The sequence below is a fragment of the Melospiza georgiana genome, chromosome 18, assembly GCF_028018845.1.
Source record: "Melospiza georgiana isolate bMelGeo1 chromosome 18, bMelGeo1.pri, whole genome shotgun sequence".
Lineage (NCBI taxonomy): Eukaryota > Metazoa > Chordata > Aves > Passeriformes > Passerellidae > Melospiza > Melospiza georgiana.
Genome location: NC_080447.1, coordinates 872061 through 895296, shown reverse-complemented (window position 1 = coordinate 895296; position 23236 = coordinate 872061). Strand labels below are relative to the sequence as shown.

The 23236-nt window shown below is 48.9% G+C and overlaps 1 protein-coding gene across 3 annotated transcripts in view; it reads right to left on the bottom strand.

Moving 5' to 3' along the window:
• LOC131091203 (transmembrane protein 132D-like) overlaps nucleotides 1–23236 on the bottom strand; it is a 183933-nt gene that overhangs the window by 32684 nt on the left and 128013 nt on the right. For all 3 annotated transcript variants that reach the window (XM_058037124.1, XM_058037125.1, XM_058037127.1), the window contains one exon: nucleotides 1029–1172. In XM_058037124.1, the coding sequence (XP_057893107.1) occupies nucleotides 1029–1172 (144 nt within the window). The remainder of the gene's footprint in view (nucleotides 1–1028; nucleotides 1173–23236) is intronic.

Below are 23236 nucleotides of genomic sequence, written 5' to 3'. Positions count from 1 at the left end.
AATAATTTCCTTCTGTTTCCAAATCTAAATTAAGTCCAGCAATTCGCTATATTTGGCAGATTTACCAGATCCAAAAAGGCTTCACAGAAGAGGAAAACCCCCAAACCCCAAAGGTTCCTAATAATACAGCCAGAAAGACACATTTAATCAGAAATACCAACACGGTGGCTAACCAGGTAAACAGGAGCACTGAGAAGATTCTAAAAGGGAAGCATTACAAACACCAAACTTCGAAATTGCTCGGGCTCATCTCATGTATAAGAAACTACCATGAGGAAATTATTTAAAACAAGTCCAATGAACACAGAAATTGCATTTTTTTTTTTGCCAGAAGAGAGAGCTCAGGACAAACCATGTACCATGTACACCTCTGGCCAGCTCTGTTCTTCACTTACTGTGCCTGAGCTGTCACTGGCTCTGTGACAGGGAGCCACCAAACGTGTGGCTGAAAGCAGCCCTAAGCCACACCACGGGGCAGCAGCGCTGCCAGGGCTCTGCACCCACAGCTGGGGCTGCAGAGGCACAGGAGAACTGTGCCAGCCTGGAAATGCCCCCCAATGGGGAGTGCACAGGAGCAATGTGCCAGCCTGGAAATGCCCCCCAATGGGCAGTGCCAGCCTGGAAATGCCCCCCAATGGGCAGTGCACAGGAGAACTGTGCCAGCCTGGAAATGCCCCCCAATGGGGAGTGCCAGCCTGGAAATGCCCCCCAATGGGCAGTGCACAGGAGCAATGTGCCAGCCTGGAAATGCCCCCCAATGGGGAGTGCACAGGAGCAATGTGCCAGCCTGGAAATGCTCCCCAATGGGCAGTGCCAGCCAGCCCCACGTGCTTGACGAGCAGGATGGAAATTGGGATTTTGTGTTTGGTTTGTTGCTTCACTGGAGCGAGCCACACAGCAATAGCAGCAATAATAAATCTTGGTGCTCCAGCATCAGAGCAGTCAGAAAATGAAAGGACTTGTTCCATTAGAGAACAGCCGTGCTCTGCAGGGCCTCTGCCTCCCTGGATGGAGCAGCCTGATCCTACCTTAATGACGTCTTCATCTGAAGATCTGCATTCCACAGAGTCCACCAGATCTGTCACAGTGCCATCATCCTCCACAGAAACCACCTTGACAGGGACAGCCACTGTTTTCCCAGTGAGAATAGCTGTGTTCAGGATCTCTGCTTCCTAGGAGAAAAGGAAACCAAAGGCCACTTAGTAGGTATATATTCTGCTATTAATTCATTGGTACCACCTGCATTCAGCCTCAGTTCCTCAAGGCTGTGGCAAGCACTGCTCCCAGGGCAGCAGAAGGCCAGAACCCCAGAGCCTGTGAGGCCCCTGCCCTCCTCCAGGGGACCCAGAGGCCGTCTCAGGTCCTGGCTGAGTCACTATGCACCCCAGCACTGTGTGGGATCACACCCTCCTCAGCCTTCTGGGAGGGTCTCTGAGCCTTTCAGAGCTGTGCCTGTGACGCTGGGACCATCCTGTAGAACAAGAGGCTTTTGATTCCAGCTGGCTCTTGTGCAATAAAGGCTCCCAAAGCCCCCCAGGTGCTAAATTCTCATTACCTAAATAGCTCCCACTCTGAGCTCTGAGACTGACCTGATTTTACTCCTGCAAGACAAGAGTGGGGATTGGAACCAAGATGATGACTGCTCCTACTGCCTCTTGGGCTAAAGGGGACAAGCTGAGATTTTTCTCCTCTAAAGTATTCACATCAAAAAGACCTTTTCCTCTTACTTAAAGAAACAGACACACTTTATTCAGACCCAAAGCAATATTTAAAAAAGAAAAACCCCTCCTGGTCACTTGATAGCTGCTTTGCTAAGGTTGCCCCATCCTCACCGTGATCTTTAGGGAAGGGAGAAAGAGGATTTCACAAAAAGATAACTTGAAAAGAAAATCTCCTCCCTCCCTCAGCACAAAAGCCCTTCAGATATTTTTAAATTGCAATTCATCCAGGGGTGAGAATGTCTGCCTGTAGAGTCAGCCTTGAGCACACGTTGGCTCTCAGTGCAGAATGCACTGCTCAGGCACTGAGTGCTCAGGTCTGCAATGAACTTTCCCGGTTCTGTGCCTTTTCCCAGCTCTGGGCTCTGCACCCAGACATGTCACAGCAGCACCCAGGTTCCCCAGCGCCTTTTGCTGCTGCCACGGGCCCTGCAGAGCGGCAGGCAGGGGCAGCACAAGCACTGTTAGCGCCCACAGCAGTCACAGCAGCAGGGCCAGGCCCTGCTCTCAGCGCTGCTGCAGCACTCAGGCACCAATCCCGTTTCCCTGGGGCTGCTGGAGGCACAGCACCCACCTGCTGCTGCTGCTGCTCACACCTGAGCTGAGCTGCCCACAGCTGCTGCCCCAGGCAGCCACAGCTCCTGCCTGCCCTGCATCCATTAGCGTGACCCCCACAATTACTGCATAAAGCAAAGGCAGCTTTAATAACTGAGCCTTTGAAGCAGCGTGATTAATGAGCTCTGCTTACCAAAGGCAAATGCAATTTCCCCTGGTAAGAGCCACTAACTGAGAAGGAGCCTCAGAAGCTCCAGGAATTTCTTCTGAGTCTCTGAGTTTAGCAGGGCTGCCTTTGGATGCTGTGAACACAGAGTGCATCCATCCCAGGGCAGCTGCCCCTGCCCCTGCCTGGCACCTGCTGCTCACAGCCTTGCCCTGCAGCACCTCTGAGACCCTGCCCTGCCCAGAGCCCCTGGGGAGGCTGCACCTGGCAGTGCTGTGCCAGCCCAGCTGGCACTGGGGGACCCTGGGTGCCTCTGGCCAGGCGCTGGGTGACACTGGGCTGTGCTGCCCTGCAGTCACTGAGCTGGCACTGGGTGGCTCTGGGTGGCACTGGGTGGTTCTGGGTGACACTGGGCTGTCCTGCCCTGCAGTCACTGAGCTGGCACTGGGTGGTTCTGGGTGGCACTGGCTGGCTCACTCTGCAGGGCACAGAGCAATACCAACACTGAGCCAGCTCACCCTGCAGGGCACAAACACCAACACTGAGCCAGCTCACCCTGCAGGGCACAAACACCAACACTGAGCCAGCTCACCCTGCAGGGCACAGAGCAATAAATGCCCCTGCAGGCCCCTGTTGAACAGCCAGGAAGGGCTGGACATCCCTTGCTGAAGGCATGTGAACACTGCTTCATTCTGAGGAAACAAACACCGTTCTTACTTAGCCATACTGAGATTTATAGTTCAGAGCCTCAGCATGTAAAAGCTATAAATCTAAATAGTTACTAATTTATAACTGTTGCTTTTTGCTGCTTGAGTGGGAAAGGAATCTCCTGAAGAAATACGATGTTCTTTATCTATAACTAACACAGATTACAGGAGATAAGGTGTCAGGGCACCTCGGGATGGGGATAGTTATGCTTCTGCAGAGCTACAGCCACAGTCTCGCCGGTGAAAGTTGATTCCCTCAGCAGCTATTAAAAAGGTGCTGAACTTTCTCTAACTATTAACACAGCATGGCTCTATAATTCACTTACACTGAGCCCCTCCAATAATAAAATTACATAATCAGAGAAAAACATGTCTCTGCATGTAATAGAAATGGAAGACCAGGTAATCTTTATTCTGAAATTGCTACCATGGTAAATAAACAGTAATACTTTAAAGAAGATGCCAGAGCGAGTGTTCTTTGCTCACTGAAGAGATTCATATTAAATAACTGAGCATATTAAGCCCTCCAGCAGAAACATATTCAGAAGATGTACACAGTGAGCATCAATTTAAGTTGAAATGCAGAAGTGAATACCTATTAGGTTTTTTCAGTTTTAATAGGTAGCTTGCCTGAAATTTAATTTCCCTTCAGACATCTTTTGCCTTATCTTTCCTGGGGTGCAAAAAAGGACTTTACAATATCTTTATAAATCTTTCCAAATGTCTGTTTCTGTTGTCTGTGTATACACAGTTTGTGTGTGTGTGTGTATATATATATATATATACATATACATATATATATATATATATGCCTGGGACACAAGCGGTCCCTTCTGCCCCTCAGGCCTCCACAGGAGCCTCTCCCTGGCAGTTTGCTCTGAGCAGGCTGGAAATGTGGAAATGCTCATCAGCCCCTGCGCTGCATCCTGTCCAACCACATTCACCACTGGATTTACCCCACTGCATTCATCACCTATAAAATGCACTGCTGCTTCTCTCCTGCACTGAAGCGATCCTGCCACCCACCACACTCACACCCTTCAGCAGGAGAGGGGCCTGTCCTGCTGCAATGCACAGGGAAAAGGAGGTTAAAACCCCCCCAGGACACTGGAACTCCTGCTCTGGAAGCACAGCAGATCTCCAGAGACACTCTTCATTAGAGCAGGGGAATATATCTGCAGGCTAAAAATCTAATTTCAAAAATCAAGAACGCTCCTCTCGGGTTTCAGGAGGTATTTTGGCTCCTGGGTTATGCACAGAGTGCAGCCAGGGAGAGAATACACTGCCCCCTGAAATCTCCTGCAGTCCAGAGCATGCAGAAACGGGACTGAACAGCTGCCTGGAAATGCCTCCCATTTGACAGTCCCTAAATTCTCCATTTTCAATGTATTTTCCATTAATCAGCAGGGAGAGCATTAATCCAGGGTCCCACCTTGGATCTTTTCACTATTTAGGTATAAAGACCTGGATTTGCCTCCTGCCCAAGCAGCAGCCATCCTGCCCATATCAGAGGATCCATGCTCCAGTCATGCATAACCAATTTCAAATCTTATTTAGCATCAAGTCTCAGAATTAAGCAGCTAAGTGACAGCTGTTTAATTAACTCCTTAAGCTGATTAGAAAGCATTACAGAAATCCCCCCAAGGAAGAGTTTATAACTGTCAAGAGAGCCTAAGGCCATGTTAATGCTTCTGTTTAAATTTAGTAAGCTTCTAAACCAATAAAGTCTAAATGCTTGACATTCTTATGGATGTGGTCAAACTCAGCTTTTTCCTCCTGTTCCACTGCAAGGGCAGGAAACAAAAGCAGCGAGAGAGAAGGGATTTGAGAGCCAGGAGGCAGGAGCTGAGAGAAAAGGCAGGAGCAGCATCTCCCCAGGACTGCTGAGGGTCGTGGCACCAACCCTCCCTCAGTCGGGATTAACTCTGAGCTGGAGCAGAGCTGAGCTTGCACCTGAAATGCAGAGTCATCTCCAGCCCCTGGCTGCAAGGAAAAGGGTTTCTCCATCGCCTCTTAAACCCTAAATCCACCTTTAATGATGAGATTATGGCAGCTGAAGTACAAGTTTTAGAAGCAGCTGCTGGGGCCAGATACAAGGTGGTGCAGAGAAACCAAAATTGCTCCAAAGCAGATTTCCTCGCCCGTAGTGCATTATTGTCAGCTCTGAGCTGGCAAACAGCTTGAAATATAGAAAATATAATTCTGATTTCCTTATTTCCCCTGTTGTTTCCAGATTCTTTAGGATGCGCCGGTAAAATTATCGAAAAATCAGCTGCAATTCTTCTGTGTCCAAGGGAATAAAGCAGCAGTGGCCAGAAATAACCCAAATTAATTTGTGAGACCTTTAATATAAACACAAGAGTTCAAAGTACAAGTTGAAATACTGCAAGTATGAGAAATCATGGTGAAAGCTGAATGAGAAAATGTGAAAAGACTGACATGAACTCCAAGGTTAAACGTTTGGTTTAATGTGGGCACCTTTCATCATGCAGAATGAAATCTGAACTCCCTGGGAATGGCAGAAGGAGGGGGATATAAGCAAATTAATCCCATTTCATTCAAGCCCTTGCTATTTAATCAGTTTCCCTTTTTCCTGAAGCAGGCAGGAGAGCTCCAGGGGCAGGTGTGCTGACACAGGGTGGAAAGGAGCAGCCCAGGAACCCAAAGGCACCTCTGGACACATCTGCCTGCTGGTCCCACTCTCCCACACAGCTGCCACAGAGGGGAAAATGGATTCTTTGAATGGCAGAATGTTATTGCACACCATTGTTTAGAAAGGAGTGGGTGGCAGAATCAATACTAGGATATATTTTTCACCCTTTCTTCCTCAGCCTGTGATTCCTGGAATAATTTTGACTCCATGGTGACACCTCCAGCCCCGCTGTCACTGCTCCTCACTGGGGCAGAATCACTGGGGGAGCAGATGGGGCAAGGAGGAGCAGTGAAACAAAACCCCAAATACACACCAAGCCCAGCAATGACAATGTTCCAGGTAAAAAAGAGAGAACAGCCAATGGCTGGATTGTGCTGTGGGGAAAAAGCAACGTGGCACAGTCAGAGAGCCTGTCTGCCCCTCCCACTGTCACACACAAGGCAGCCAGGAAAATACCTAATTATATTTCATCTCAGACTTAACTTCTGCAAAGCCTTCCAGCTATTTTATATTCTTATTAAGGAACTTTCATCTGGGTGTAGATGGAATCTATCACTGAGGCTGGAGGAGGGGTGGGGAAGAAGAAAAGCTCAAGATGTGACACAGTGCTGAGAGCAGCAGAGAGGGGACAAGGAGCAAAGGGAAAGGCAGGGGTGCACAGCAACAGGGGGATCATTAGAGATGACCAGCAGTGAGGGGTTTGTCATTCCACAGCCTGTGATGCTCAGGAAAAAGCTCAGGAAGGACAGAAATGCTTCTCAGCAGGCAGAGGCAGGGTCAGTGCTGCTGCTGTGCTGCCCCATGGAGCAGGCTGGTAATTCCCTTGTTTCCCAGGGTGTGCAGCAAAGACAGGCAATCCCGACTGTGGACGCTGCCTGTGATTGCAGGATGCAATTCCATAGCTCTGAGTGATGAAAAGAGCCAGGAAATAAACCATCTCACTCCCAGGGAGAGAAAAACACATCTGCCTGTTGTGTCTCTTCTCCCTGTCCCTGTCTGCCTCGCTGCCTCAGCTGGAGTGGCTCTAAACAGGGATTTTGGGTTTGGTTTGGGTTTGTGCAGTGTCCAGCCCCATCAGACCCAGGTCAGGCTGCTGGAGCAGTAACAGCTCCTGGCAGGTCCAACAGGGCAAACACGGCAAATGCAGAGTGCTGGGAGAGGGGTTCCTGCTCCTGACAGCCCTGGGGCTGGGACAGGGGCACCCAAGGGTCCCAGGGCTCCAACAGGGACTCCCCTGAGCAGAGGTGAATGTTAAACCTGGGCTGTCTGTGCCTCTGGGGGCAAACTGGACAGGGCAGTGAGCTGCTGGCACTGGGACAGCACAGCAAAGGCACCAGGCTCGCTGGGTCCCTTCCCACCCTGACAGCTGGGGAGCCAAACCCTCCCATGGGAGTTCACTCTCCTGGCTGTACAGGCAGTGTCAGTGCCAAACCCTCCCATGGCAATTCACCTCTCCTGGCTGTACAGGCAGGGTCAGTGCCAAACATGGGAATTCACCTCTCCTGGCTGTACAGGCAGGGTCAGTGCCAAACCCTCCCATGGGAATTCACCTCTCCTGGCTGTACAGGCAGTGTCAGTGCCAAACATGGGAATTCACCTCTCCTGGCTGTACAGGCAGTGTCAGTGCCAAACCCTCCCATGGGAATTCACCTCTCCTGGCTGTACAGGCAGTGTCAGTGCCAAACCCTCCCGGGGCAGGTCACTTCTCCTGGCTGTACAGGCAGTGTCAGTGCCAAACATGGGAATTCACCTCTCCTGGCTGTACAGGCAGGGTCAGTGCCAAACATGGGAATTCACCTCTCCTGGCTGTACAGGCAGTGTCAGTGCCAAACCCTCCCAGGGCAGGTCACCTCTCCTGGCTGTACAGGCACTGTCAGTGCCAAACCCTCCCAGGGCAGGTCACCTCTCCTGGCTGTACAGGCAGGGTCAGTGCCAAACATGGGAATTCACCTCTCCTGGCTGTACAGGCAGTGTCAGTGCCAAACCCTCCCATGGGAGTTCACTCTCCTGGCTGTACAGGCAGTGTCAGTGCCAAACCCTCCCATGGGAGTTCACTCTCCTGGCTGTACAGGCAGGGTCAGTGCCAAACCCTCCCAGGGCAGGTCACCTCTCCTGGCTGTACAGGCAGTGTCAATGCCAAACCCTCCCAGGGCAGGTCACCTCTCCTGGCTGTACAGGCAGTGTCAATGCCAATTTAATTGGTTCAAGAGGACAAAGTCCCTGTGATGTGTAGCACCTAGGAGCTGTGCCAGCATCCTTCTGGGGAGCTGTCCTGGGCTGTTTGGGTGGTTTGCAGTGCTAACTAGGCTGCCACCAGCCCAGGGAGCTGTCATGCACCTTCCCTGCTTATCAGTGTCTCACCCAGGAAGCCTCAGAGTTGTCAGGCTGTGGTTCTTCAGAGGAATTGCTAATTAATTCACAGGCCCCAAAGTGTAACTGCACAAAGCTGCGTGTGCATCCTTGATTTCAGTCTCCAGACAGGCTGCTGGAGCTGCTCATCAGCACAGCTTGCTCTTGAAAGGAAACAAACAAACAAACCTGTTTGTGTGGGGAGGATTCCTCTTGGCTCTGCCCCAGCAGACAGGGGACAGGCTTGGGGACCCTCAGAGCAGCCTGTGCAGAGCAGCAGAGCTGGGAACCCGCCCAGGGGACAGGAGACCCCTGTGCCTGCTGCCCCTCGGGGCTGGGGGCCCTGCAGGGCCATGCTGTGCCCAATGAGCCAAAGGCAGTCAGGGTGGCACACACTGTTGTGGGGTCACTGTCCCTGTGCCAGGGGGAAGGCTCCTGCAGAGGCTCAGGGCTGCAGACGCTTGGTGCTGCAGGGGTTTTGGAGCTGCACAGGGCTGGACTATAGATTAGGATGTCAGGATTTCCAGCATCCATCATTACAGGATGCTGCACATCTCCAGCAGACCCGTTTGTTCCCTCCTCCCATCTCCCACAGCTTTGCTTTCACTCTCTGGGGTTAAGCAGGACCTGTCAGTAAAGCAGGCAAAGCAAGGTGCACCCAGAACCACAGAGGTGAAAGAGACCTCTCAGATCAAGAAATCCATTTATCAACACATTCATCCACTCTGAGCTGATTGTCCCATGGTTTTAGCAGTTCTGCTGCTGCTCCTGCAGCTTTCCAGAGGGGAAGCTGAGAAGCAGGGAGGTCAGGAGCTGCCCAAGCCTCCACTTTCTCACTTTTCTAAAGAGAAGAAGAAGGTTATAAGGAACAGAGAACTCGAGTTCTGCAGGTCACTGTGGGGAGAAGAAGTGACCAAACTGCCTGTCCAAAACTCCTCCCAGACTGGCCTGGCAGTTTGAGTAGCACATTCACATTAGGAATGTCAGGCAAGAAGCAGCCTGAGCTAAATTGGGACCATCACAGGGCCTTGGAAAGCCGCCTGCAACCCAACAATCCATTCATGAGCAGGCTCAGGGCAGAGCAGGGGGCAGCCTGCAGCCCGCGGGCTCTGCTGCCTTCCTAATTAGCTCCTCAGCTGAGCTTTAAACAGAAACACAAAAATAAACAAAGGGGACATTCAGACAAAGATGATGTTCCAGCTCCCATATGGCAAATGGGGCCAAAGTCTGCTGTGAGACATGTGAGGCTGACCTTGGGAGGACAGCACGGTGGCCAGGGCAGAATCTGGGGCAATCACAGCACGTCCCCAGCACAAAGGGGACAGGAGGGGACAGGACCCTGCTCCCGCCTGCAGAGCCTGCACCCTCCTCCAGGCTGGGTCTGAGAGGGGCACCCACACCCTGTTCCAGGCACAAACCCAATTATTACTGGGTACTTTGGTTCTACACTGCCAGCCCTGCAGCTCAGGAGCCTAATCTTCAGCTCTTTGCACTTGGTCTTGGGAAAAAAATATTACTTTAATTTTTTTTTTAATAGAACACAACAACCAAAGATTTCTTTCCAACAATCCCCCTAGTTACAAATCCAGTGCCCACAGTGGTGGTTTTGTGGCTTCAGTGGCACGACTCACTCAGAACTTCTCAGTGATCAGCCAGTGACAACTGCCAGGATATAAATGGGTGAAACTCTGCTGGTTTCAGCCACGCCAAGGAAGTGACCCGTACACTTGACTCCTGCCACAGATAAAGGCTGTGCTAAAGGACAGTAGCAGAATCTGAAGGAAGATAAAACATTTTTAGGTCTAGAAGTAGGCTGGGAAAGAAAGCAGTGAGCCTGCAAGCTCTGCTTTGATCATTTAGCCCTTACAGATTTGTGACAAATTGTTTTTTCTGCATGAATCTGAACTGATACAGATTTACATGAGTAGTTAAAAAGTAATACCAATTGGGAAATAAAATCCCTAACAGCACCACAGAAAAGCAATAAACTTAAGAAGCAGTTAGACAGACAGAAGAATGCTTTACAATAGGAAAAAACATTAATAACAGAGAAAAAGAGAGGTTGGACACTTGTAAAGCTGGTTGTGGCAGGCTGAAAGCAGGGAATCCAAAAAGCCATTAGAAAAAAGACATGAAGAATCTTGTAATAATATCCTGGGGAACATGCTTGCTTCAGATTCAATGTCTTTAAGACCATATTGTGTGTCCTGTGACTCTTGTTTAACATCTAATCCTTCCAGAAGGATTGGTAGAGAACTTGTGCTGGTACCAGCCCAATGTCCTCAAGGAAATAAATCTGGACTTGACGTCAAATTGCATATTTTGTACCAGGACATCTGAAGAACTTTCCTAATCTGGTGTATGCAGAGATCTGCACCTGACAACTCCTTTGGTGTCAGTGGGTGTTGGAGGGTGCAGGGGAGCTGCTCCCAAGGTCAGACATCCAGCAAGGACCTGGCTCACTCACCGGGCTCTGCTGACCCCAATGCAAACATCCCCTGCTTGTACTGACAGCTCACCTGCCCTCTGTCACTGGGAGGGCACACGCTGACACCAACCCAGCTGCGAGCACCCCAAGGTCTTTTGGGGTTTCTTTCGGAAATTCTGCTTCAGGAATGGGGTTTTTAACAGGAAAGCTGTGTGGGGTTCAGTTCAGTTAGGAAGGGAGGGGAGGGTGAGGAGCATTTATTGAGAGCTGATAAAGCCCTTGATGTGACCAAAAAGTGCCTCAGACGTGGGCCTGCGGTGCCCACATTTATCTCCCTGCTCCCAGCCTGCCCAGCTGATAAATGGCTGCAGGGGCTCGGGGCTCTGTGACAAGCTTGTTCACTGGGTTACAAAGCAGGACAGCAGTCTGTAGATGGCAATAACAAATGCTACTGCTTCTGCAAGACACTGCCAGACACACTGGACCAACACAACCTGACTTTGCTTTCTTCTGGTCAGGTTTTCCTGTGAGCTCAAAATTTACTGCAAGCTCCAGGCCCTGCAGCCACAATCTGTACCAAGCTCCTGAGCTACCCTGGCTGTACAAGGGCAGCCTGGCTCAACAAAAGGCTGTTATCCAAAATCAGCTCTATAGGACCTGTGCTGGCTTGCTCTGAGCTCAGCCAGACTGGAACTCAGGAGGAGTGAGATGGTGATCACAATCTCTGTAACTCAGGAGTGAGATGGTGATCACAATCTCTGTAACTCAGGAGTCAGATGGTGATCACAATCTCCTGGAATTCAGGAGTGATCACAATCTCCCCAGCACTCAGTGCTGCTCTTGTGTCTTTCTGCTTCAGGAATTTCCCTAGTGCCCGCAGCATTTCAGCTCCATCATCACAAAAAGCAAATCATCCCTTCTGATTTCCCTGAGTTATCTCCTGTGCATGACCAGGACAACTGAGCAGGGCCCCATGTGGGCCAAAGAGGTGAGGCAAGAATAAAAGATGAGTGAGAGAGGCTACAGCAGGAATTCACAAGAGGATCAGGGATCAGAACAACCCCTGGCCTCAGCCACAGGGATTCTCAATGGAACCCCCCTCTATTTACTGGAATTGCACTGTAAAAGAAGAATTAAAGCTTCTTCCCATTGGATTGTTCCTCTCCTGTCCTGCTTAGGGACCCAGTTTGCAGATAGAGTTGAAGAATTGTACTGGTTAATGGAATGGATTTTGGCATTAGTGAAAAATATAAGCCCTCAATATCAAATATTAAATTATTCCTGATTAATTCTTTTATGGGCTCGGACTTGCAACTGATTTAATACTCCTGGATAATTACTTCTGTTATAACTGTGCCTTTGATTTTTAATTAACCATACAAAGTTTCTCATTCAAATCTAATATTACCTTTGTTAACAGTGTCAACTCTCTGTTTAGAGATTCTGCTCACATTAGACTGTATGCTGAGAAATTAAAATCTGCTTTTCCTCAACTGTGTGAACAGATTCGGTACCAGGCTTATTTATTCTACGTAATTATCTAGGAAAATATTGTTTCTGGTATCCTGAGCACTGCTGTCTGCCTTTCTGTGAGCAGCACTGCTCTGTGCCCCCTCATCCCACTCACACAGGATCCCAGACTGGAGGGGCTGCAAGGGACCTCAGATCCCACGGGCAGGGACACCTTCCACTGCCCTGGCTTGCACAAAAAGCCAAAGCACAACATTTTCAAACTTGTGCGCCTCTACTCACCTAAATTCTTCTTTACAGGTGTAATTAGGTGAATTTAGTCCATTAAAATTCAATAAAAATGAGCTGCCTGGGGACTGCCTGCTGAGGAACTTCAGTGATCAGGCTCGTTGAAATGCAGAGTCTGGCTCTGAGTTTGGGTGTCACACTTGAACCATGCCCATCAGAATGTGGTCCTTGCTTTGAAAATGTCAGGGTTTCTGCTTTAACTCCCTGTAATTAGATTCACATTTACCCATGGAGAGAGGTCTGTGTCAGTCTCTCAAAGGTGTGGGCAGGTGCCACACCTGCCTGGACTCAGAAAGAGACACAGCCCCTGCTGGTGTGTGGCTTAATGGGAATGCTTGGTAAAGCCCCCTATAATAAATTAAATGGTGTGCTTTTTCACTAGCTAACATTTTTACAAAGGTTATTCTCAGAACACTGGGCACTCTCCTGTCTGACCTGTTAGCTAAATGCAGCTCTGCAGAGCAGATCAGCCAAGTGCAGCCCCATCCCCTGTGTGTGCTGGACCAGCTCTCCCTCATTTGGGAGCTTTCCCATCCTGGTTGTTCAGCCCTCCAGAGGAGCAGCCTCACACTGAAGGCCTTTTTGCCCTCCTTATGTTAAATAACTTTGCTGTTAGGGAGGACAAATCCAGAGTTTTGTAACCCAAGTCACGTCCTGGCATTTTCAGTCTATTTTGCTGTTTGTGACCCCTGCCCTCGCAGAGATGAGGTTCAGAACAAGTTTAAGGAATTGGGCAGCAATTACCAAGTGTGGGACCAAAGGACTCAGAGGAAGGAGAGCTGACCCTGACACTGACTCCTGCTCCAGCCACAAACACCCTGAAAGGGCTGGAGAACACTTCTGAACTCTGGCTAAGCTCCTCTGTGCTTAGCAAAGGATCAGCCTGCAGGGCATGGGGCAACTGTAATGCAATTCACTCACCGCTGTGATAGGCACATAGAAAAAATATAAATATATAAATATATATATTTGGATATATATAATGTATTAAAAATTTATGGGGGCACTGCTGATTGTCAATTCTCACAAATGCTAAAGGATTTCTGAGAACCTACAAAGATCTGGCAAAATTTTTAGATATTTTAAAGCTTTTTTTTTTTATTTTCCATTAGGATTGTCAGAGGAGTTGAACTGAGGATCAGAAGCTTTGCAGAGAAACATGAAAAATGCAAACACAGGAGTGATGTGCTGCTGCTCCACCTCCCTGGCTGGCACCCCAAGGAACTGAGATCAGGAACAGCAGGGCCCAGGCTGTGCCCTGACTCTGCCCAGCCACTGAGTTACACCTGCCTGCACGCCAGACAAAAGGATGCTACAGCTCATTCCATGGCTAAAACCAAGAAAATGGAGTCTAAGAAAATAATTCCGTTGTGCTTGAGGAAATATGGAAATGACCACGAGCTGCTGCATTTAACAGACTTCTTGAAATTAAATTATTTGTATTCAAATATGTGCAAAACCAATGATCATTTTTGGTTTTGATCAGCTCAACCTGTTCTTTGGGGAAATTAATTTGATGCTCTGGGTACAAACACTCTTTCAGAATGCTCACCGTGAAGCGATGTTTTCCTCCTTAGCACCAAAGCAATTTTCAAAGCATTCCCATTGATAACACAAACCAACCAGGGGAACCATTTCAGGAGGAGGACCAGAAATTGCAATCAGAGAAGTAATACTTAAAGCACAGTTTAATCCATATTCATCCCAGGCCACAGGTGGGTGGGGAGCAGCAAGAACAGGTAAGCAGCAGGGACAGGGACAGGTAATTCTGGCTGCTGAGGCTGCAGGTGGGCACAGCTCAGCTTCAGCCCCAGGTCTGCTCAGGAACCCACCCTGGCCACAGCAATGCAGAGAGAGCTGTCAGCAGCTCGTCTGCAATGAACTGGCACATCCACCTCTAATTGAACAGCAGAGTCCCTGAGGAACCAGGCAGGCTGGCCCAGCAGAGCCGCCCTGATAAAGCACATCCTGCCCCTCTGCTGCTGCCCTGGCAGCCCTGCTCCTGCTGGGAGGGAAGAGAGGGAAGAGCCCCCTGGGCAGGCTATGCTGGCCAGGCAGATGGGATGCAGGCTCTGCCCGGGAGGCTCTGAACCCTCAGCTGCTCTCAGGTGCCAGCAGCTCGTGTCCCCTCCAGGGCAGGCTCCAGCTGAGGGCTCTCAGGGGCTGGTTCAGGACCCTGGCCACGTCCTGTCCGTGTCTGATCTTCAGAAAAGCACAGAGTGGAACCTGAACTTCTGCTTTCCCCACCTAGCACACAACTTCATTTCCTTCCCAGCTGGTCTCTAATGTCCAGAATTATCAGTATCAATATCCTCATTCATTTTCTTTCAATTCCTTCTGTAATTGCTTGGGGATATTAAGTGCTGCCAATATTGGGGTCATTATTAACCCCAGGCAAAATATGCATTGGAAGCCCACAAACCTTGCTTCCTGCCTTGTTACCATAGTTACACCTGACCAAGAGGTGACACCTGAACTCTGTCTTCAGGCTCCAAGTAAGTGAGGAAGAACCAAAGAACCTCAGAAAATGAACTGACAGTGTTTGAAGAAGAAAAGGTCAAGCACACTCATGGGGAAATCTTAAAAATTTAAGCTCACACTATTAATTCCTATAAACAACTTGTTATCACCCTGCCTACACGGATCTGATGAGATTATTCTTGCCAGCTCTTGATCATGATACTGTGCAACTGCATATTGAAAAGCTGTGCCTTTGATCACAGGGAGCACAGCCATTACAGAGAATGTACACACTGCACGCCTACTAATCTTATTCTGATTTTTCCTGGGAAATGAGCAGTTCTGAAACATGAATCTCAAATCAGGAAACTTCCATGATCACAGAACAAGCAGAAGGCAGGCAATAATTGATTTTAAATCTGACAAAATGATTAATACCAATACTTACACCCCCAGATTTCTCCATCTGTCAGAATCTTACAGCAATTCTAGCAGGTACAGAGGTGTAACTGCTGGGCCTGAGCACAAAGTTCCTGCTCAGAGTTCCATGATGAGCACCTCAGAGAGCAGAGCTGTCTAATGCACACCAGGGGTGTTCAACTCCTGTGTCCAAATTTCCTCTGTGAGGGAAGGGTGATGAGCACAGCTTGCTCTGCAAACCCTAAAACACAAACAATGGGATTCACTCCCTTGATTTTCACTGGAATGACACCGAGCCCCAGGGATGTGTTTCAGTGACAGAACACAGCACAGCTGTGTTGGGGTTTTTACAGCTGCAGGAGAAGGTGCTGAGGCTGGCAGAGCCTTTCCCCTGCATTCCACAGCTGAATTAAAGCAGTGTCAAGGGCAGCACGTCACAGGCAGGGCTCAGATCAGCCTGAGCCCGGCACTGTCTGTCACACAGCCTGCACTCTCCTTGAGGTGTGACATATGTCACTTCACCATTGTCTCTGAGTGTTTCACGCTAGGCTAGACGTGAAGTTTTGGAAAAAATAAAAGCAACTTGGTAATCATACATGTCATGTCAGATTTATTCCTGGCATGGAGGAGATGACCAGCCTCTGAAAGAAAGACTCAAAAAGCCATTGTGCAGAAGATGGACACACCTGGCTTACTCTGTGCTTGAAGGGCGTTTGTTTTAATTAAAGCTAAATAAAACCAAATAATGTACCAGAAAATCATCAATCTTTTCACCTAATGTCACCCTTCCTTTTGATGCTCAAAATTTCTTTGACTTCTTTCCTCACACAAACCATGCTCCTGGGTGTCTATCTCAGCCTCTTGGTTTACAATTTTAGCATTCAAAAAGCTGAGCAGGGGGAGCTTTCTCCAGTCCCAGATAAATCAGGCTGGCAGCCATGTGGCCCCAGTAATTTCAGAGCTCTCCCTGAGCACTGCAGGATGTCAGACCTGCACCCTACAAAGTTTGTAAATCCTGCAAAGTTTGTATTCTGCACAGATACACAGCTGTTCCAGATCTTTTACAACATCTTGTGGGGCAGACGTGGGTGCCATGAATCTGAGAAGGCAACCTGTCAATCCAGAGCCCGTGTGCTCATTTTCCTGAACAGCTTTCAAGGACATTTACCATAAATCTGTGGAAGGAGAGCTACTTACAGGTCTGGGATTTATAGAAAGTGCTGCCTATTTGTGCTCTGTCTTCTGTCAATAGCATTAAGATTTGCAGTTTGCACTGAATTATCCAATGACCTAAATCCTAGCAAGCTATCAAAATCTGTTTCCCAGATAAAGTCGTGCTGGAGTTTGATACATTTATCAGTGCCAGACACACAGCTCCGCTTACAAGCACGGCAATTTCTCAAGTCTTCTTCAGCAGCACACAAAAGGGAGGGACAAATGAATTACAACCTATTCACTCCGATGGTTTAAAACAATTATCACCCATTGGAAACAAAGTAATACAATTCCTGCCTCCTGATTTCACACAGCCTCCTGCTCTAATGAGGAACTGTTTATTTACCTCATGTAAAGCACCCAACTCTTCTGCTGACAGCTCCAGAATGCGTTATTGTTCTTCCATTATGCTAAATACTTGGGCTCGATGATGCCTCATTATAGAAAATACAATGCAGTGCCAGGATCCGCTGTGGGAGAGGCAGGGCTGTGCCGGGTGTCAGCGCAGCCCTGCGGGGACAGGGACCTGCAGCTGCAGATGTGACACGGACATCCCTGGCTCACTGCTCCCCAGCACCAGGGCAGTGCTCTGGGGCACCAGCAGGGCAGGAGAGAGCCGCAAGCAGCACAACAAATCAGAAATGTACACCAGTTTGGAGATGTACACCAACTTTGAGATGTGCACCAATTCAGAAATGTACACCAGTTTGGAGATGTACACCACTTTAGAAATGTACACCAATTCAGAAATGCACACCAATTTTGCGATGTGCACCAATTTAGAAAAGAATACCAATTTTGAGATGCACACCAATTTTGAGATGTACATCAATTTTGAGATGCACACCACTTTTGAGATGTACATCAATTTTGAGATGCACACCAGTTTTGGGATGCACACCAATTTTGGGATGTACACCAATTTTGAGATGCACACCAGTTTTGAGCTGCACACCAGTTTTGGGATGCACACAGCTCCTTTGGAACCCCAAGTGTTTCCAGGTTGCAGTGCAGATCTCAGAGGACATCTCCAGGGGTGGTCCCACCAGCCAGGCTGCCTTGCCAGAACCAGGACCAGTGGAACAAGGACCATTGTAAATACAACAGATGGCTGGCTGCACAGAGAATTTCCCATCCTCTCCCAGGGGACAAGCTTTGCTGTCAGGTATTTCCCAAACTGGCAGGGGAACAGCGAGGGTCACTGCAGGGACAAAGAGCTGCTGCCACCCTCCAGAATGTGCTCCACATCCATGTCCTGTAACAACAGGCACAGCCACTCCTGCCAGCCCAGGACAGTGACAAGGCACCGTTTGAAGCCATGGGAGCACAGACACACAGATGGCTCAGCACACAGGAAAAAGAACCCAAAAGGAGACAGACACATCCCTACAGGGATAGCAGAGCTCCTGGGGTGTTTCTGTCCTTCTGGCCAAATAAAATGTGCATTATCAGAGGCTCCCAGCAGCTGAGGCCCCAGGAATGCCCTTCTTGGGCACACAGAGCACCAGCAGAGCCTTCAGCAGACACAGCCTGTGAGAGCCAGCCCAGCCCAGCCCCACTCGGGGCTCTGAGACGTGCTCTGGGGCTGTGGGCACTCCTAAGGCTTTCACACAGATCAAAGAGCAAAGCTCCAGGACATAAAAATATCCCTCTCATCCACCTGAGGGAAAGACTGTCCTCGGGAGGAAAAGGAACAGCTTTCACTGGAAAAATCCTACACTGAGAATTTAAGTTTTTTAAGAGCCTGTGAGAGATTTTGAACAGCTTTCGGAGCTTTCTAACCTCTGCAGTCTGCCTTAAGCTAGGTTTATGTTGCATAAACACTTGCTTTCAGATTTATTATTATTATGAAAGATACAACAGGAGCATAATAAATGATTGTGGTATTAAAGCACATTTTACAGCATCATCTTGAGTGCTGTTTGCTTTAATGCTCTGCTTACATGACATGGAGGGATTTGCTCTGAAACTGCATTAGGATGGAGGGATAGAACTCCATAGTACAGCCCAGAACATTTCTTTCTCTTTTCTCTGAACAATTCTCAATTATCCCCAGCCCTGTGAAGAACACACCCTCAGGTTTGCCACACAAGGGTGGCAGTGCTGGCTCGCTGCTCTGCAGGGAAGGGTTTGGGATTCCAGGGAAGCTGGTAACAAAGATTGGCTCTGCTTCCATTGCCGTGGCCTTTGGAACAGTGCAGCCACAGAGCCAGGGCACAAACCAGGCTCAGCAAGGGGGGAAGAGGTTCTGAACAGAGGAAGGCGTCCTTATAGCGGGAAAGAAATGAATAAATTGGAGCCTGGCCTTTGGATACAGGATTTCATCACCCCTCTGCTTTGTGCACTGGGAGCAGCAGCAGCTGGGGTGGCTGAATTCCCTGCTGGGAGGGGGAACTGCCCTTCCTGGCCATCCTGGGGTGCAGGGAGAGCTCAGGGATCAACTGAGGGATGCTCAGGTATTACCTGCCCTTCCTGGGGTGCAGAGAGAGCTCAGGGATGAACTGAGGGATGCTCAGGTATTACCTGCCCTTCCTGGGGTGCAGAGAGAGCTCAGGGATGAACTGAGGGATGCTCAGGTATTACCTGCCCTTCCTGCCCTTCCCAGGGTGCAGGGACAGCTCAGGGATGAACTGAGGGGTGCTCAGGTATTACCTGCCCTTCCTGGGCCATCCTGGGGTGCAGGGAGAGCTCAGGGATGAACTGAGGGGTGCTCAGGTATTACCTGCCCTTCCTGGGCCATCCTGGGGTGCAGGGAGAGCTCAGGGATGAACTGAGGGATGCTCAGGTATTACCTGCCCTTCCTGGGGTGCAGGGAGAGCTCAGGGATGAACTGAGGGATGCTCAGGTATTACCTGCCCTTCCTGCCATTCCCAGGGGTGCAGAGAGAGCTCAGGGATGAACTGAGGGTGATGCTCAGGTATTACCTGCCCTTCCCAGGGGTGCAAAGAGAGCTCAGGGATGAACTGAGGGATGCTCAGGTATTTCCTGCCCTTCCTGCCCTTCCCAGGGTGCAGGGAGATGCTGCTGGAGGGAAAACCCTCCCAGCTCCCATGGCAGCACACATCAAACAGTGCTGAGATGGATTCCTCCTGGCTCTGGCTGCCGGGTAATGCAGCAATTGGGGTTTGTATTCAAGCTGCAGATTAAATGAGCTGTCTGAAACCACTGTGACCCTGGATGTTTACGGGAAAAAATATTTTAAACATCAGCTTGAAGGACTGCTTAAAATAATTAATCTTCTCAAAAGTACTAGGCAGAATTTTGGTGTCCAAAGGTAATGCATTTCTTTGGATCCTTATTGTCTCCTGGATTTTGTTTTGTTCTTTCCTACTGGGAAAACAAAATGCCATTTTCTAGGAATCCTATTCTGAAATTATGCAAGATACCCATGATGTACAGTAATAATTCACACCATCAGATAACACAAAGACTGAGGCTGTACAGCTTTTGTAACAAATGAGTTTTGGCTCCCAGTTAGTAAATGTTGCTGCAGACTCCCTGTTTCCCTCTGCTCCTCCCCACAGTTAATCTACCTCTGATTGCTCTAATGTTCCCCACAGACAGACAAATTGTTTGGGGTAACTTAAAGCATTTACATTAGTTTTTCGTTGGTGACTGTTTCAATTAGCAATGTCATCTATTTCTGAAAGCTTTTTGCTTTTAAATAATTACGGTTTACCCAAGAGGTTAGCACAAAAGAAATATTTGAAATGCTAATCCACCACCTCAGACAAAACTGTTCCAGCAAATTTAAAATCCTGTTGCTTCTTAAATATATTGTAAAATACAATAGTGTCCACAGCATACTGATAACCCCTGAGCAGCACAAAGGAAGGGGCCAGTGCATTCCACGAGCTGGGTATGAAATGGAAATGCTGACAGACCTGAAACGAGCTGAGCTGGGGCTCAGGGATTTAATGAGCACAATAAGGGGCAGGGGGGCTGAGGGCTCCTGCCAGGATCAGATCCTGCCAGGAAAACCTGCCCTTTGAAGCTGCTTCTCAACATAATCTGTACACAGGACCAGGCTGGGAATTACAACAGAAAGTGTCTTTTCATGTTCCCTTTGTCAGGCAGGCCTTTTACAGCCTTGTCACTAACACACGCACACGGATATATATTTATATTTAATGCCAGAGCAATTGGATTTCTTCTGGAACATATTTCTTTTTCTAACTACATTCAAATCCAGAAAAGAGGAAGAAATCTGTTGCTTTGGTGCAAACCATGCCTTATCTCTGGATTTAGTGCTTATGCTCTTTTTCTTCCTATATTTGATGCACTTGGATCTAAATCATTAAAACACATGCTCAGCCTAAAGAGCTGGAAACGCTGAAAATGTGCAGAAATGAGGCAGCTGTGCTAAGGCTTCATTCTGAGCCATGTACCTGGTGGCTCCGTGCCTTTTGCCAAAATGCAATTAGGAGTTGCTGGCTCGCTGACTGGGATGGCAGCAAGGCTCTGGTGGCTCCCCACAGCTCCCAGAAAGGCACCAGGACGTGCAGGTGCCACGAGGAAAGGCTGGGCAGGGAGGCAGACGGGGGCACAGCAGTGCCTGGGAGCTTTCCCTGCTCCTGAACCTGCAGGAGTTCTCCTTGCACACGCTGAGAGCAGCCAGGGAGATTTCACCTCCTCCAGCGCCCTGATCCTGCAGAGCACAGGGCTGGGGCCCTGTCCTGCACCTGGGAACGGGCACAGAAGGAAAGTCTATCAATCATGGCTATTGTTTGCATTCAGGATATATTTGTGATTGCCACTGCTTTTCTCACCCTACAGACAGGTGATGGATGGAGAACTCCTGCTGAACTCAAAGGCATGCTGAAGTGCACTCTGAATGCTGCTATTGCCCATATCCTGCACAACCTAATGCAAACTCTGCTCCTGGGTACCTAAGAAATGGCAGAGCCCCAAAGTGCCATTTCTGCACGGGACAAGAGTCACTGCTTTGGGGCTGCCCTGTGCAGAGCCAGCTCTGGGGAAGGTGAGCTCTCAGGACACTGCCTGTCTCCTCTCCTCTCAGCGAAAACTGCTGAGCTTCCCACTGTGGAAACATCCAGCCCCTTCTAAAGGCACGTTTTGCTCCAACAGTCTGTTCTGCCATGACACACAGCTGGGTGAGTTTCTCTCCCCCTGCACCCCTGGCCTGCCTTCATCACATCCCTCTTATTTTTGCAGTGCTCCACACAGAGGCTGCTGCTGTAAAAAGGTGCTCCCAATAGAGAGCAAAGCAAAACTATAACACAACACAGTCTCCTCATCACTGGGGTTATTATTGTTTCAATTCTGCAGGTGCTGAATGCCTGTCCATGGGGGATGCGCAAGCACTGAGAAACAAAAGCAGAACACTTGACTTCCACACACATTTGAGAGTCAGGTTGCTGCTTTTGCAACCAGAACAAAAAATGAGGCATCAAGCAGGCACTTAGGAAGAGAGGGAGATGCTGGGCCCCTGTGGTTTGGGGGAGGCCCCTGGGTGGGTTCACTGGGGGTAAGGAGAGGTTCAGGATCTCCCTGCAGCAGCACCAATGGTGGTGAACAGTCCAGCAGCTGGCTCAGGTGAGCTGCACAGGGCAGCAGCAGCAGGATAACTGCAGCAAGGGTCTGTGGCAGTGAACCCTGCATTTACAGCACAGCATCTCCCCGAGCAGGGAATGAGGCTCTGAATCCAAACCAAAGCAGGAACAAGACTGGAGTTGAGGGGCCACAGAGGACCACAAGCAGGAGCTTTGGGATTAAAGTGGACAAAGGAAAATACAAACTGAACATGGAGAAATGTCTCCTAACAAACAGCTGACTGCAAAATCCCAGCGAGAGCACAAACCTCCCCATGGTCTTACTCATGTCAGCATGGAGCAGATATTTAAAAACTCACAGAATACAAAAAATCACTGGAGGCTCTGAGCACAGCCTGCATTTCTGAAGTGGTTTTCCTCACAGGCTTCTAAGACACTGAAACATGCCCCAAAATGTATTGTTAAACATTCTGCACTGTGCTACAGGGATGCAACACGTGCTGGCACTATTCCTCAGGCCTGAAAATTAACCACAACCACACAGCTTCAGCCCTTGAGCACAAGGTGATGGGAACAAACCCCACCCAAAATCGGCTTTCTGGCTGTTCAGGTGTGCAAACCTTGGTGGGCTCAGGGCAGCACTGGCTGGGAGCTGCTCCTGCACTCTGCCCTTCCCACCAAGGTTTGCACCCCATTTACCAGGCACCCCCAATGCAGGACTTCATAAAGACACGTCAGAGTTAGCTGCTGCCCTCAGATCATTCCACTGGATTTCAAGTTAAGTATTTTAATGTATCTGGAATTAATTTTCTTGGTGTTAAAGTGCAAACTGGGCTAATAAAAGTGACACATTGACTTTTTCCAGAGAATGATGTTCAGCTTATGCAGAATAGCAGCATAAATGAAAATTAGCCCCCAGACAATGTTAATTACATTTTATCCATTAGTAGGAGGGTAATTGAGCCACTCATTTTCACTGCAAAGAAAACCCTTCTGGCTTCATAAAGGGAAACTATGTGTTTAATGTGCAAATTAAAGTCTAACAATGGAAAAATTCACAATAGAAAGAGAACCCAAATGCAGGTAATGTATATCTATATTATATTGCAGTGACCATCTTGGACATAATCCGTGTTATTGACCTCTTGCTGAGCTGAGAGAGACTTCAAAATGCAGGACAGAACCCAGTTATCTGAAGAATCAGCCAGGAACTACTGACATGAACATGAAACATCCTGAAAGCCTTGACTGAACCAAGCAAACACTCTGCATGTTGCTGACAGGTCTATTAGAA